Source organism: Malaclemys terrapin, chromosome 3 (genome assembly GCF_027887155.1).
Source record: "Malaclemys terrapin pileata isolate rMalTer1 chromosome 3, rMalTer1.hap1, whole genome shotgun sequence".
In the NCBI taxonomy this organism is placed as follows: domain Eukaryota; kingdom Metazoa; phylum Chordata; order Testudines; family Emydidae; genus Malaclemys; species Malaclemys terrapin.
In genome coordinates this window covers 177,219,277-177,235,286 of record NC_071507.1, presented here as the reverse complement: position 1 = coordinate 177,235,286, position 16,010 = coordinate 177,219,277, and the positions used below count along the sequence as shown (strand labels likewise).

General features: G+C 42.6%; 2 protein-coding genes across 2 annotated transcripts in view; one reads left to right on the top strand and one right to left on the bottom strand.

The window, feature by feature from the left end:
- The window catches only part of CPSF3 (cleavage and polyadenylation specific factor 3), a 49,357-nt gene extending 49,070 nt beyond the window's left edge, over positions 1-287 (bottom strand). Inside the window, exon 1 of the mRNA XM_054021909.1 lies at positions 189-287. Within this exon, the coding sequence (XP_053877884.1) occupies positions 189-259 (71 nt within the window). The 5' untranslated portion in view covers positions 260-287. The remainder of the gene's footprint in view (positions 1-188) is intronic.
- Positions 288-393: 106 nt separating this feature from the next.
- On the top strand, positions 394-16,010 carry ITGB1BP1 (integrin subunit beta 1 binding protein 1). The gene is made up of 7 exons (XM_054021910.1): positions 394-529; positions 6,908-7,009; positions 9,216-9,294; positions 11,071-11,207; positions 12,667-12,759; positions 14,203-14,352; positions 15,530-16,010. The coding sequence occupies exons 2-7, from the start codon at positions 6,938-6,940 to the stop codon at positions 15,599-15,601; spliced, it is 603 nt and encodes a 200-aa protein (XP_053877885.1). The 5' UTR covers positions 394-529; positions 6,908-6,937; the 3' UTR covers positions 15,602-16,010.

The following is a 16,010-nucleotide window of genomic DNA, read 5'->3' as shown; positions in this document are numbered from 1 at the left end:
TCCATGTCCCCGCCTCCCGCTATCCCCCAAGCGCCCCAGCTCCCGCCTGCCGCTCCCCCTCCCCGGCCAGTGCCCCAACCCCCTGCTACTCTCCTCCTCCGCCGCCGCCGGCCGCCCCATGTCCCCGCCTCCCGCTACCCCCCTTCCCCCGCCAGCGCCCTGCTGCTCCGCCGTCCGCTGTCACTCACAGGGGCCGGATCAGCAGCTGGTCGCTCTCCTCGGCCGGGATCATGGCCTCGGCTTTTCTCTTCGCCGACATCCCGGAAAGGGAGGAGCGAGCGCAGCGATGCCGAACAACTGGCAACTCGGTGTGTCCCTCGCCAGCACCCGGCCTCAACTTCCGGTCCGCCCACGAACACCTTCCGCCCTCCGCTTCCGGGGAGCCGGGCCGCCCACACTTCCTGTCCCGGCGCCTGTGCGCGGGCGGGGCCCGACAGACGCGCGTTCCCGGGGCAGGGAGTGTGGAGGAGCCGTGCTGGGTCCTGGGCGGAAGGCGAGTCCCCGGCGGGTACCGAGCCCAGCCGCTGCGGTGAGGAGCGCGTGCCCTGCCTGGCGCCGGGTCCTGAGGCGGGATGGGGATGAGGGGACTTCAGCGCTGGGAGGTCCCTGAGGTGGAGGGATCCATGGCAGGACGGGGGTGGGGCTGGGGGGATCCCAGTGTTGGGACGTGCTTGGGGTGGAGGGGTCCGTGGCAGGACGGGGGTGGGGGATCCCAGTGTTGGGACGTGCTTGGGGTGGAGGGGTCCGTGGCAGGACGGGGTGGGGCTGGGGTGGAGGGGTCCGTGGCAGGACGGGGGTGGGGGATCCCAGTGTTGGGACGTGTCTGGGGTGGAGGGGCCCGTGGCAGGACGGGGTGGGTGGGTCCGAGGCAGGATGGGGGTGGGGGACCCCAGCCCTGGGGTGTGAGTTCCCCATCTTTCTTGTTTCTTAAGGAGCCAGTCTGGAGTCAGATACCTTGACACCATGTAAATACCTAGACAGACAGAAGTGACTGAAGCCCCCATAGGCTCTCAGGTGCACCTGGTAACTGCTTTTTGTGCTGTTCATGAGCAGGGCCTGAGGTTTTGTCTCTTTGTGCCAAATTCCAGCCACTCATATCTAGGTTTGGCAAAATTTGGTATTTGTTCGTTTATAATTTAGAGGGGTAGTGTTGATGTTTATTGTAAGCATTTTAAAGATTTTTTTCAATTAAAATTTTGCACAAAATTGTGTTTTAAGCTTTTTTCCCCTACTTTTATTTAAGTTTTCACATTTTGGGGGGGGGGAAACATGCAGGGGTGTCAGACTATGGAGTCGTCAGTCAGTAATTAATGACAGTAGACATTGAGATTCAGAAAGTTAAAGCTTTACAGCCATTGATACAAATTGTCAGCATCACATGTCAAAATAGACAAAGTAAATATCCTTAAATCAAACTCTAATAAGTTCTCAAGTAGCATTTGTCTTACATTGTAAATTGCAGTTATTGATGGAAATAGTTTTTGTCCATTTGTGTGTGTGCGTGGTGAAATTGACGTTTATCAACATTTACCAATAAAAATCTAATCTTTCTATGCCTACTCCATCCTTCACTGTGGGTAATAAAATATTATCAAATTGGATGTGCAAAGAACTGAAATGGTACATGATGTGGAGAGCTTTCTCTTTCCTGAACACTATGGTTGTTCACTAAGTAAGGCCACTTAAACTTATTCTTATTTTCACTATAAATATATCTATTATCAAAGATCAGAGATTCAATGACAGTGAATAAGACTATGGAAACAAATGGCTACATGTAAAAGAAAATCATAGATTTTCTGGAGACTAAACTTAACTAACAAGTTAACCTCCTGTCTAAGGAAATTTATCTCACACAAAGTTATTTCCACTGTTTTCAGTCAAGCCTCATTGAGACCCCCCTTCCATGAATTAAAATTCACTGTCCATTTACTTCCTGGGTGAAGGATGACAGTGTGTCTTCTTTGACCCCCAAATATATTAGAGCAAATCTTTAATATGCACCTCAAGATAGAAGCAAAGAGGAGGTAAGAACCCTATCTGTTACTTTTCTATCAAGTTTTTACAGTCCTCATTAGCATTCAGTTCAAACTGGTGAGAAGAGATCCATTGTCAGTTATACAATAGTAAATTTACATATAAGCAGCCAGCTAGATACACTTTTTTTTCCTAAGGCCAGGTTTACACTAAAAAGTTAACCTTGCTCAGGAGTGTGAAAAATGCACATTTTTTTTCTTTTTTTAATGGAGATATACCTATCTCATAGAACTGGGAGGGGCCCTGAAAAGTCATCAAGTCCAGCCCCCTGCCTTCACTAGCAGGACCAAGTACTGATTTTTGCCCCAGATCCCTAAGTTCTCTCCCCAAGGATTGAACTCACAACCCTGGGTTTAGGAGGCTAATGCTCAAACCACTGAGCTATCCCTCCGCCCATTTATAAATGTGAAGGACTTTTTTCCTGCCGAAATTTACTAAACACAAATGAACAGTTAGTGAAATTATTTAGGTCTAAAGCAAGTTACTGTAAGTAGTGTTGTCAGTGACCCTGCCAGCAGGTAGGGGATCTTGGGAGACAACTACTGCATTGGTGGGGTGCAAAATAAACTTTATTAAGAAAATGCAAAAAACAGGGAAAATTCAATAGTGAGGGGTATGGGGTTTGTTAAGGTAGACAATTGGGGAGGGGTTTCTTTTAGTAAATAGGATGGGGGTTTCAATAGTGGGGTACAATACAGTGGGGTCCAATACAGTTGGTAACCAATTAACACTGAAGTATCAATGTAACAGGTAGCTAACAGTTCCTATGTAAAAGGTGTGTCACAGCAGCATATAACTAACTAACTGTTATGGGTAAAATGTGTTAAATAACCAACAACTCTAGGTAGAAATATGTCACAGTGGTGTAAATGTAAAATGTGAGGTGTGTTAGAGAGAAAAAGGGTAACCAATGGGGTTTTATGCTAGACTTTAGTAATACAATTGAGGTTTGGCAGCAGCAGGAGCGGGGTGAGCACGAGGGGGAAGGGATTAAAAGAGAGAGAGAGAGAGAAAGGCAGTGGTAGAGAAGTGAGGTTGGGGGATGGGGGAAGAGGAGCACGTGGTGGAGCAGAGACCAAAGGCAGAGGCGCTGCGGAGGGAGATTTAAACTCAGGGGGACACAGAGAGCAGACAGGCTGCAAGTTTAAACAGCAGAGAGACTGCAACGAGTGACTGGGGAGCTGAGGGGGAGACACGGGCAAGCTCGGGGAGGCAGGGGGTTAGGGCAGCGGGAAGACAGACTTAACCACAATTATACAGAACACAGTAAAATCTTATCTATGATCTAAATTAACCAAGACTACACAAATTAGCAAGTAACAGAACACAATGCAACAATTTTTTTTAAACCTAACTTACAGAGCACAATACAAACAATTCTTTAAACCTAACTTAACCACAGCTATGCAAAATGAAATTACAACTTATCTAGACTCAGAACCTGATTCTAATAGGTGCACCTTACACTATGCCGCTTCTTTGATCAGGAGGGGGAGCAGTTCCAGAGGGCAGAGTGGTGTGTGCCCAGGGTACAGCCCTGGGGGGGGGGGGGGTTAACTAGTGGTGGCTGCAAGCCGGCAGTCCAGGAAGGCACAGCCTAGCAGCGGCACGGCTTATTTCCAGCAGCAAAGGCGCTGTGGAGCAAGAAACAGATTACAGATACAGACCAAGGAGTTAGCTTGGGTCTGTCTGCTGGGGAAACAAGGCCAGCAGCTAGGACAGGGGGAGTTTGCAAGAGGGAGTTCTTGCCAATCCCCAGGACAGCTGGGGAAACAAGGCCAGCAGCTAGGACAGGGGGAGTTTGCAAGAGGGAGTTCTTGCCAATCCCCAGGACAGCAGCAAGCACAGAGACAGGAACGGCAGTAGCATCGGAGGATGGAGAGAGGACTCGATTTGCTTACAATAATCAGGAGATCTCCAGGCACAAATTTGTTGTTCGTGGGAGGGGAGTTTAAAAACGGGGGTACACTCAAAAACAAACGAGAGCGGGGAGAGGGCCCCCCAAAGACCCCTAGCTGATCAGACCAGGTGGCAAAGCAAGGACCTTCTCCAAGGTCTGATCAGAAAATGTCCGGCTTTAAAGGCAAACTCAGGCAGTTTTCCACCAGTACTTTTGATTGGCTCCTCTTGATACAGGGGAGGAGAGAAGGCAGGGAAAGGCTGCAGGGAAGCATAGGCATGCCTGGGCATGTTCTGGGCCACAGGTCTGACTCATATGCTTAATTAGTTGGCCACTTCAGGTCTTGCATTTCTGGGCAGCGCACCCCACACCGAGCCCGGGTCTGAACAAAGGAACCAAACAAAGAAGCAAGAAGCCCCCTCCCTAGGCAGAGCAATGGCTCCAGTTAGTCTGTACAAGCCATTCCTAGGAATAGGGCTGTGACTTTAGTTAGCACAATGGCCAGGAGGGGCGGCCACACAGGACAAACAGAAAGGAGAGGGGCAAAAGGAATGCAGCAGGGGGACAGCTGTAACAGACAGTCAGATCTCCTGATTTTATCACAAGTCTCCTTTTAAAGAATAGTAGGAATTAATTTCAGTTAGGGAGTATAAATGTCCCTTTAGCGATCTAGTTAAGCCAACCTAACACCTGGTGTAGACAGCGCTAGATTTACGGAAAAATTCATCTGTTGATTTAGCTACTACCTCTGGTCTGTAGTGAGTGGCTACACTGAGGCCTGGTTTACACTGAAAAATTACATTGGCATAACTATGGCTCTCAGGAGTGTGAAAAATCCACATCCCTGAGTGGCATAGTTAAACCCTAAGTCCCCATGGAGACAGCGCTAGGTCAATGGAAGAGTTCATCCATCACTCTAGCTACTGCCTCTTCGGGAGGGGGACCACCTGCACCTATGGGAGAATCCCTTCAGTCACTGAAGTGCTAAGCAGCTCAGATGTAGCCTTTTAACTGTAGACAGGCCATGAAGTGCTACAGTTGTGCAGGGGTGGCCAAACTTACTGACTCTCCAAGCCGCATATGACAATCTTCAGAAGTTCGAGACTTGGGGCTTCAGCCCTGTGGGAGGTGTCTGCTGGGGCTGAGAGCTTCAGCCCCACTCCTGCTGAAGCCCCAAGACCCCCTTCCCTGGTGGGCAGAAGCCCCTACCGCACCACCTCTCTGCAAGGCAGAGGTTGCCATCCCTCCACCCCCAATCCGGTAGGTGGAGAATGGGGGGTGGGGGTCTCTATGAGCCACACTTTAACTGTAAAAGAGCTGCTTGTCGCTGGCAAGCCACAGTTTGGCCACCCCTGCACTATAGGGCTTGAGGGTAGACAAAGCCTGACAGAAAACCTGTTTTTCACCTTTGCTGGTGGTCAGTCCCTAGCTATCTTGTAATTTTCAGTGTATATACAGAACTCCTTATGTAACATCCACACGTGATTTTTGCAATATAGATGACTGTTGTGACACCACTTTTGAGACCTCACGTGATGCTCCTTGGTGAACTAGAATATGTAAGCCAGACCCAGGAGATCCCTGTAACGCCTCTGCATCCCTTGTTTGTCCTTTGCCAGTTGGCACTAAGAGCTTCCCAGGTCACAGACAGTCATTCTAAACTTACAGTTTTAGCCTAGTATCAGAGGGGTAGCTGTGTTAATCTGAATCTGTAAAAAGCAACAGAGGGTCCTGTGGCACCTTCTGTTAGTCTTAAAGGTGCCACAAGACCCTCTGTTGCTTTTTACAGTTTTAGCCTAGTGATTCAGTTAGTTACAATCACTAAGGGGCATGGACCTGTCATTTTTACTTGTGGTAAAGTGTCCTGTGCCCTTCACGTGCTATATAAATGATGACACTCGTGTGCTTACATTAGTGGGACTGCATCCAAGTTTTCACCTTTTTTAATTTTGTTGCTCACAAACGAAGTGTGGTACAGGCTCAAGATCAAATATACTGGGCTGTTTGTTTAGAGGCCAATTGGGAAATCAAATGGGGTTCCCTAAACTTACTTAATGAAACTTGCACCTAAACTTTATCTTCCCTGATGCCAATTTTATTGGCAAACTGATTTTGATCTTTCTCCCTCTCTCTCCTCTACTCTTGATGACTTTGGAGATGTCTAGTCCTCCTCATCTGCCTGTTACTGCTTGCAAGTTCCTTTAATTTACCACAATAAAGCCTAATTATATAGCATGGGAAGTAGGCCATTTTTCTGGTTCATGTAATGTGATGCTCCTTCTTTGGGCCCTATAATAGGTCCAGAGAGTGTTTTTTCCCTAATTCTATCCAAAGAAACAAGGTTTAACAACAACCCTGTACAGTTAACTTCCCCTGCCTCCCAGATGAAGAGATGTAGTTGGTGTTAGGTCAGAGATAGACAACAGTTCTGCTTCATAAGTTCTCAGTCAGCCTCATGTCTCTTTATAAAGTCCTTTGGTTCTCAAGCCTCAGGAGAAAATTTAAGAGGTTGAATATAAGACTATAATAGTGAAGACTGCCTCTGCTTTTATGCTGCTGTATAGCTTCGGGCAAATCACTTAACCTCTCTTCCTGAATTTCCGTATCTATAAGAATAGAAAGGATTTTAACTTTGCTACTTTACTTTACATGTTTAATTAGCTACCTCACAAGGCTATTGTAAGAATCAATTTTTTAATGTGTGTAAAGTAGCAAAGTTAAAATCCTTCCTTTTCTTATAGATAGGGAAATTCAGGAAGAGAGGTTAAGTGATTTGCCCGAAGCCATACACAAATGGCACAGTCATAAGAAATAGATTCATATTCCCAGTCCCATCCTCAGAATCATTAGTCTAATGGTCCCCAACCATTCTCCACTTTACACACAAAGCCCACCATGTTTTTTTGGCAGAGACTCCTACTCTTAATGGTGTAATGTGACAGGTTTTATTTTTAATTCTCCTTCCTTTAGCATTTTCTTTGATCCAATTATGGTGAAAAAATGTTCAGAAAAGGGAAAAAGCGACACAGCAGCAGCAGCTCCCAAAGCAGTGAAATCAGTACTAAAAGCAAGGTAAGCTGAATTGGGGATATAGTATGTTTGTGGGACAGTTTCATTTGCTGTGAACTAACAGTTTGCAGAGAGCTTGGGAACTGGGACTCCTAGCACTTCCAGTCTCCTTGGCAGCTAGCCAGGTGTACAGGATTGTTTCTGGTGGAATGTAGTCAGAAATCAAACCATCTCCATGAAATGTTTTAATTTCAATACACTGGCAAATTGACAAAAATGTTACATTTCTCTGACCAGCTCTAATCAGAAACCTTTACTGGAATTAAAGCGTTATCAGGTACAGGTTAAGGTATGTTATTCCTTAAGAACTCAACCCCCTCCCCCCTTTTTTTCTGGCTTTCAAGAGGGACGTTTATACTCCCTAACTGAAATTAATTCCTACTATCCTGTAAAAGGAGAGAGATGCCAATGTAGAAGCATTACTGTTTCAGAACTAGACTGCATCTGCACAAAGACAAATCATTGTTTTAATTAGAGATGACAGGTCAGTCAGCTGACTGATACAATATTTATACATGTTGAACTTATGTTGCCCTTTTAATAATAGTTGTAAATTTGGGTGATAGATTAAATTAGTTTTAGGGAGATTTGCATTCTAAAGAAGAAAAGTCATTTCGATTGTCAGAGTTAATCTGAATTTCTTTTATGAAATATTTGACCTTTTTTGACCAATAAAGTAACATTCCAAGTCAAATGACTAATTAAGGGGATTTTAGATTGTAAGTCCCTCAGAGTTTGGACTGCATCTTTATATGTCATGTACAGCATCAAGCACACTGATGCTTAAAAAATAGTAAATGTTGATAGTTGACTGCCTTGCTATGGCTGGTTTAATAGAGTCTTTAATATGATCATGATGTTTGCGGAAATAAACATCTCGTTTGCTTTTTTTTTGTCTGTGAAATCAAACAATATCAGAATTAGTTTTCAGTTGTAAGTAGCATGCTGTCCTTCCATCATACAAGCATAAATCCCATTGATGTTGAGTTAGGAGTCTACTTAGAGACTACTTCAACACCAACGGAACATGACAAAGATGTTGTACAAAAAAAATATACTTAGTGCTTTTTGTAATGTTGAAGTATTAGTTACTTACTAAGGTTCAGAGGAGAGCCATGAGAATGACTAAGGATTGGAAAACATGTCATAGTGAAAGACTCAAGGATCTCAGTCTATTTAACTTAACAAAGAGAGAAAGTCAAGGGTTGATCTGATCACTGTTTGTACATTTTGTTTTTGTGAACAAAAATTTGATAATGGGCTCTTCAATCTAGTCGACCAAGATATAACAAGATCCAGTGGGTGGAAGTTGAATCTAGACAAAGTCAGACTAGGGAAAATGTACAAATTCTTAATAGTGAGGGTAATTAGCTATTGGAACAATTTACCAGGATTATAGATTTTCAAACACTGGCAGTTTTAAAATCAAGATTGAATGTTTTTATAAAGGAAACACTCTAGTTCAAACAGGAATTATTTGGGAGAATTTCCATAGCCTGTATTACACAGGTGGTCATTTTAGATGATCACAGTGGTTCCTTCTGGCCTTATAATCTATGAATCTTTCAAGAACCTCTAAGCTAGCCGTTAAAAGTGAGAATGAGCTTGATTCTTCAGAACAAGCTAGCCAAATCAAAAAACTTCTCTTTATTTTATACAATATTTCTAAAATATTTCTTTCCTATCTTAAAGCGTAAGTCCTTTGAGCTAATAGGTACATTCTGTCAGATAGCTGGTGAATGATGACTTAAATCTTGTAGGGTTTCTGACATGGTTGGCATTTTTTAATGTAAATCTCATTGCAAAATGGTCATGTTATATCAAATATTAGTGAGAAACATGCACTTGTCAGTTTCCTAAAGGTTAAGATATTCAGTGTAAGGAAAGAGACAGTGGACATAACTTTTTAAAGTTCATTTTCTCTGCCCTTTCTTCCATCTCTCCTCTCCCTGTTTCAAAAACGTTTGAAAGCTTTTGAGAGACCCTTGTACAGTTTACATTGGTGTAAATAAGTCAGACTGATACTCTTTCAAGTTTTATTATATTAATCCTTTGGAGAAGTATGACTTTTTTGGTCATGTTTCAAATAGCGCCAGACCATAAAAGTTAGAAGATTATAATGAAGTATGTAGGAGCAGAAAATCTGAAGACAAATTAACATTTTCAATAATTAACTGACATTTTTATATTTTTTTCCCCTTATAACTAGTCTGTTGACTCTAGTCTTGGTGGACTTTCCAGATCTAGTACTGTCGCTAGTCTAGATACAGACTCCACTAAAAGTTCAGGTATGTAACTCATGCTGAGACAGACTTGCTTGAAGATGGATTAATTTTATAAAATGTGTGATTGTGTGCAAGAGTTGGGAGAAGGGAAGAGGTGAGAAAATGTAAGTTCACATTGTGTGACTGATGCTTTACACATTTACATGTAGTCAGTTGAGGGCAAACCTATTAGATGGCCCACTTACTAGCACATGAGCTACTGCAGTATAAAATAGAAAGTGATCTTTGGGACTAGAAATGCCAAGAAGGTATACAGAAGTTTAGAGGGAGGTGTAGCAGGACTGTGGAAGGCAGGGGAGGGGAAGGAAACAGGGGCAATGGTAGGGATTGGTTTGAAACAACAGGATATTGTAGCAGAGCCTCGTGGCTCCTGCCTCTGTTCTGATCTACAAACTACTCAGAGACCCTTGTGCTGGTCCAACACCTTGTGTAGTTTATTTACAAATGGAGTCCCACCAGCTTCATAACATATACAGCTCCTATAACAAGCAGAGGAAAGCAATCTCTCTCTCCCCTTACTGCCTGCTTCCCCCTTTCCATTTCCGTCCAGTCTAGGGTGACCAGATGTCCCGATTTTATAGGGACAGTCCTGATATTTGGGGCTTTGTCTTATATAGGTGCCTATTATCTCCGCCCCCGTCCCGATTGTTCACACATGCTGTCTGGTCACCCTAGTCCTGTGCCTTTTTGTGGTCTCTGGCTAATGGCTTAATTAGCCTTTCTGCCCTGCCCCACACACAAATTAGATACAGCTCTGTATAGTCAGCTCCATTCAGCCTTGCTTGATTGGAGCTGCTGTGAACAAAGTGCTGACTCAGCCTTTCTGGCCTAGCACTTGGTCACAGGTATGTATGTATGCTACCAGGGATGTGTTGTTGAGAGGAAAGAAGTTTCAGGCTTAGATCCAAAGCCCTATGAGGTCTAAGAGCATTTCCATAGACTTACTGAGCTTTGGATAAAGCCCTCAGCCCAGAGAACTGGCTTCTCATTGTGTTTCAGTGATTATGCATATAATGAAGAAAGTGGAAATACTTAGTGCCTGTATTCACAAAATGTTTAACATGATACTACAATTCCAAAAAGAACATTCACCTCTCTGAAGGCAAAATAGTAATTCTGTGTCAGATGTGTTCCCCAGAGTCTGCGTCTACATATGCCCCAGTAAAAAGCTGGCTGTGTCCACACTGCAGTGTGTAACTATATCTGTCAGTGAAAGGCTCTGGAAGAGAGAAGGCAGCAGGGAAAAGCTTCTGCAGCTCCCTGCTGCCAGAGACTTTCACTGCAATTGGTTTCACTTTATAATTCTTGTGTGTACCAGCTAAATGCTCCACTCTTGGGTCTCAACATGGCTGAGGGATGTATAAATCCAAACAAAAATTCTTGTTTTGTAAGCTATGGATAGCTCTTGTACATTTAAAAAAAAAAATTGGGTTTAAGTTGCCCAACTTTTCTGTTAGAGTAGTAGACCATGCTTTAGTGTGGTACAGAGCAAAATATGATGACATGAGTCTATTGTAAAGAATCATTCCATCAGAAGTCAAGAAAAGATGAGGTTGGTATACTATGAACCAAATAACACAAGAGTGTTAGGTATCTTTGCTACCCTCTTGTTTCATAATTGTTTCAGTGGGGAGATCCAGTGTTTGAGCCAAGGGAGCAAAAGATTATTCAAAATTAATAGATTAAAAAAGACCAAAGAGACTTTCCAACACCAAAGGAACAATAAACGTTACTGCTTAAGTAGAACAGTTCTTTGAATTTACAGTTTTTTTGTTATAGGACAAAGCAACAGTAATTCAGATACCTGTGCAGAATTTAGAGTTAAATATGTTGGTGCCATTGAAAAATTGAAACTTGATGAGAGCAAGAGTCTGGAGGGGCCATTGGACTTGATAAATTTCATAGATGTGGCACAGGTAAGTCTTTATAATGAGAGACAAAACATATACAAATACATCAAAACATTTTAAACCAATATGTTTCTTCCTACTGTGTATTTATCATATAATCAGATAGATGTCTTACTTCTGAAGTGCCTTAAACTGTACAAATAATTTACTGTATTAAAGCATCAGAGGGGTAGCCGTGTTAGTCTGAATCTGTAAAAAAGCAACAGAGGGTCCTGTGGCACCTTTAAGACTAACAGAAGTATTGGGAGCATAAGCTCTCGTGGGTAAGAACCTCACTTCTTGAGGTTCTTACCCACGAGAGCTTATGCTCCCAATACTTCTGTTAGTCTTAAAGGTGCCACAGGACCCTCTGTTGTATTAAAGCATGCACCCTTCATGCTGAGAGCTCAACTGCCACCAAGCTACCTCCTGGTTAGTATTTGAAGGGTATACTTCAGAAAAACAAATTGCTACTGCAGGAAGCAGTGTTGTTGACGCAGAAGCCTGAGGCATGATTGAACAAATATCATCAAGGGTTTGCTGGTGGCAGAAAGCTACAATTCCAGAGAGTCTGTCTCCAGCCCTTGTGGCAGTATCCATGAAAGAAGACTACTTATGCCAACATTTCTCAACAACAGAGAGGAAATTTTCAGTGGAGGAATAAAAGTGAGAGCCTGACCACTCATGGCCATTTATAATTCCATTGTGTTAAGCTAGAATCTAGCTCACTCTCAGAGCTGTGCTGATCTTTGTAGTGTCAAAAGGAATAAAAACAAAAAAGCCTTTATTAAAAAAAATGGTCAGGGTTCCTTAGCAAGCTCAATACTTGAATTCCTAAATGCCAGTTTGTATTATAGAAATTAGATATTGCAAGTATAGCATACCTGCTGGTAGCACTCAAAGCCATATACAAAAGTGTTCCTAATGTTGCACAAGCATTGCCAATAGCGGCATCAGTGCACCAAGATGTAGCAACTATCAACATTCCTCTCCCTGCACTGTTTGTCCCTGAAACAGTACACTGCTAGTGTAGCTGGGCCATAGAACAAACACAAAGGAAGGGACTGTAAGAAACCTCATTCTCCATAAAAAGTTCCCTTCCCAATCCTGAATAACTAAAAGAAATGCAGTGTTTCAAGAAGAAAACCGCTTTGTGGGGAACAGCCCTATTAATGGTAATATTCCAGTAGTCTGAAATAAAAATAGAACAAGGAAAATGGAGGTTTTGTAATGACTATCTTCATGGGGGGAGGGATAGCTCAGTGGTTTGAGCACTGGCCTGCTAAACCCAGGGTTGTGAGTTCAATCCTTGAGGGGGCCACTTAGGGATCTGGGGCAAAATCAGTACTTGGTCCTGCTAGTGAAGGCAGGGGCTGGACTCAATGACCTTTCCAGGTCCCTTCCAGTTCTAGGAGATAGGATCTCTCTATTTCTATTTATGCCCTTCTCTGTACACTTAACACTTTTTTTTTGTTTCCCTTCAAAGCAAGACGGAAAGTTACCTTTTGTTCCAGCTGAAGAAGAGTTCATTATGGGAGTTTCCAAGTACGGTATTAAAGTCTCAACATCTGATCAGTATGTAAGTGTGTCTGTTCTTAAAGGGCTTTATTTGGTGGAAGTTGGACGGTGGGCAACTCTGGAATAGACATTTATCAGTGCCCTGATGAGTTTGCAGTTAAAGGACACTGGATGACCCAGTAATTATTTTCCATTTCAAAACTTCGGATTTTCTGATCTCAGAGTAAGACTCCAGTTTTTGTTTTTAACCTGAAACAGAGGGACAGGAGGTTCTTGCCTTTCTAGCAAAACTGCCTCAGATCTTCTCTTCGGAATGTAGTCTGTCTCTCCTCCTCATGCATGGGTGACTTGGGGTTCTTGGTCCTCCAGCCAAAGCAAGAGTCTTCTCCTTCAGGGGCAAGTGAGAATCCCAAACAAAAACCCCTCCCTGGGTTTAGTAATTTTTATCCTGATGGTGGTTCTCTTGCCCTCTAGTAAAAGTCTCTAACCATGATGACCAAGACTGATCCATCAGATTCAATATATTCTGGATTATAAATTCGATTCCTTTCCCTCCCCCCACTAGGGTCTGTCTTAGTCTTCACTGGATAAGGCGGTATGGAAGGGGGGGGATGGTCTTCCACCCTCATAAATCCCATCTTTCAGCCCCTAAACAAGAGCACATGTCTACTCCAGGCCTCAAGCCTTTGTCACCTTTGTTGAAAGTACATAGACAGACTTCTCTCTGTCTAATTTTAAAGTCTTTTATCCATCCCTCTGCTGACTTCAGCCTGAAAGCATGAGACAAGCTGACAGACATCCATGATTAAGCTAGCTTGCGCTGGCTCGTTCTGTGATATTGCATTCCATACTCTTTAGACAAATTCTGGCCTCTGAACGTCACCCTTTGACATCAATTTGTATTTTATTTAGACCACTTAGCAGCTATAACTCCTTCATAAAGATCCAGCTACAATGTAGACAATGCAGAGATAGATTCTTAATTTATTCTAAAAACTCTTCTAGTTTAATAGTCTGAGTCTAAAGCTCCATCATCATTTATAGCAACCAAAAATGTTCTTAGATATGTAAGAATGGGATAGATAGGGACATTTTCCCTGTCCTGAACAGCTTCAAATCTAACTAAAAGAATGTACTGACAAACAGCAGAGGGATACAAGATATTCCCCCTTCCATCCCCCCCACCCCCCGGCAAATTTGTGCATTGTATCTTGGTCCTGTGCTAAACTGCTACTAATTTGGTTATTTGTTGTTTTTAATCTTTACCTATTGCCCTCATTTAAAGATTCAAAATGTTATGGGGGTAATCTAAGGAAATGTTACCAGGGACAATGGGAGGGTTTGTCTTCTGTAAACAAGTGCACAGAGTGAGAGACTGAGCATTCCGTTCTAAAGAATACTAAGGATTTTGTAAAAGGCAACTTACGTCGTAGTGAAAGCATGCAGAAAATTTCAATGTCTGTGCCCAGTTTTAGAATAACTTTAATTTGCCATATGGTTGTAGGATGTTTTACATAGACATGCTCTGTATTTAATTGTGCGGATGGTCTGCTACGATGATGGTCTGGGAGCAGGAAAGAGTTTATTGGCTTTGAAGACGACAGATGCAAGTTATGAAGAATACAGTCTCTGGGTGTATCAGTGTAATAGTCTGGTAAGGATTCATGTTTACGGTTATTAATTTAGGTACCAATACATTCTGATGTCTAACTTCATTACCTTCAAGCTTCATACTTAGAATATGGTATTTTTAATAGCACAGAAACCCAGTGGTGACAGCCCAGGTGTAGCGCCTCTTGCATAATCACAGCCTTCTGGCAGCTGAAGGGTTAACTGGTTTCACAGAGAATAAATGTCTCCACATTTAAGGGGAAAAATCATAGAATGCACTGGATTAACTTTGTTTGAGAATCACTACCTTTACTGCTCTAAAATTACAAAGGTATCATGTGACCAGCCTTTTCCTTAGTTCTTTAGGTAGTATCCCTTGGAATATGCTATTCTCCCATCCTTATGGCTAATAGTTGTACTTCCTAAAAATAAGTAAAAAAGGATGTACTGGCGACAAAGGGAGTTGTGCCCAGTTGTCTTTAACTGGTAAAATGTTGACTATAACATGAGGAACTTCTAGGCAAAAACCTATTTAAATCAGTGAAGCAATTATATTGTAGCAGATGACGCCCAATCTGCTGTGCTACTACGCTGACCACTGGTAAAGATAGAGGTTAGAGAGCGCTCCATTTTGTACATGCAAATACAACAGCCTCTTTCCCTCTCCATGTTAGCCCTGCTGGAGGAACAGAGCAATCATATCAGTGGCACTATGCATTCAGGCTAGTCAGGCATTATATTACCATTGGAGGAGCTGATTGCCTCCTGTGGTGTATTAAGGAAAGCAGGAGATGAGATAGTGCTAGCGTATCATGATAGTATATGCTTTCTAGTCTCCATGCTACCAACTCTTCAGATGGTTTGGCAAAGGCATAAGGGAGCAAGAGGAGTAACTTTAGGATGCTGGTTACACCCTATAAACAGATAATAGACTAAAAATTGTCTTTTTTTCACACCAAAGTTAATTTAAAACAGATGTTTGCAGGCATGATTGCAAACAATAGAATTTCACACACAGCTCTCCTGATTCATTCTGTATAAGCGCTGAAAACATTATGTAGATCATGTTCTGCTTGAATTTTAATAGATGGGAGTTTTTGCTGAAATACTACATCATGTAATAGCCAGAGCACTTAGGTAAATGCTAGTGAAAATGTAACTGTCAATACATTATGCTTTTGAGTATGATTAACTGATTTTTATTGTGTTACACAATGCAGGAACAAGCACAAGCTATTTGCAAAGTGTTATCAACAGCCTTTGACTCAGTTTTAACATCAGAGAAGTCTTGAATTTCTGCAGCTGTGTGTCATGGTACAGTATAAGAACCCTTCATGCTGGAAGGAAGTACTGCTCCCCTTTGTGACTATAGGCACTGACCAAGCATTTCAGAATGGAATAAGGGTGAGCCTTTAACTGCTTGAAGGATCATTAACACTGTGCAAAAGGAGAACAATAGAACTTTGTAAATAGGACAGAAGTTATTTTGATATTTACCCTGGTGACAATTGGAAACCCACAACCCAACCAAGACTTACCTGAAGAAGTCATTGCAGAGTATCGCTGATCTTACATTTCAATTCATATAAAACCATGAACAGTTCATTTTATACTGCACATGAAGTTTGTACCAAACAGTGTTTTGTACATGAATGTAAATATTGCAGGACTGCAAAATAAAAGTTGGACACTTTCCTCAAA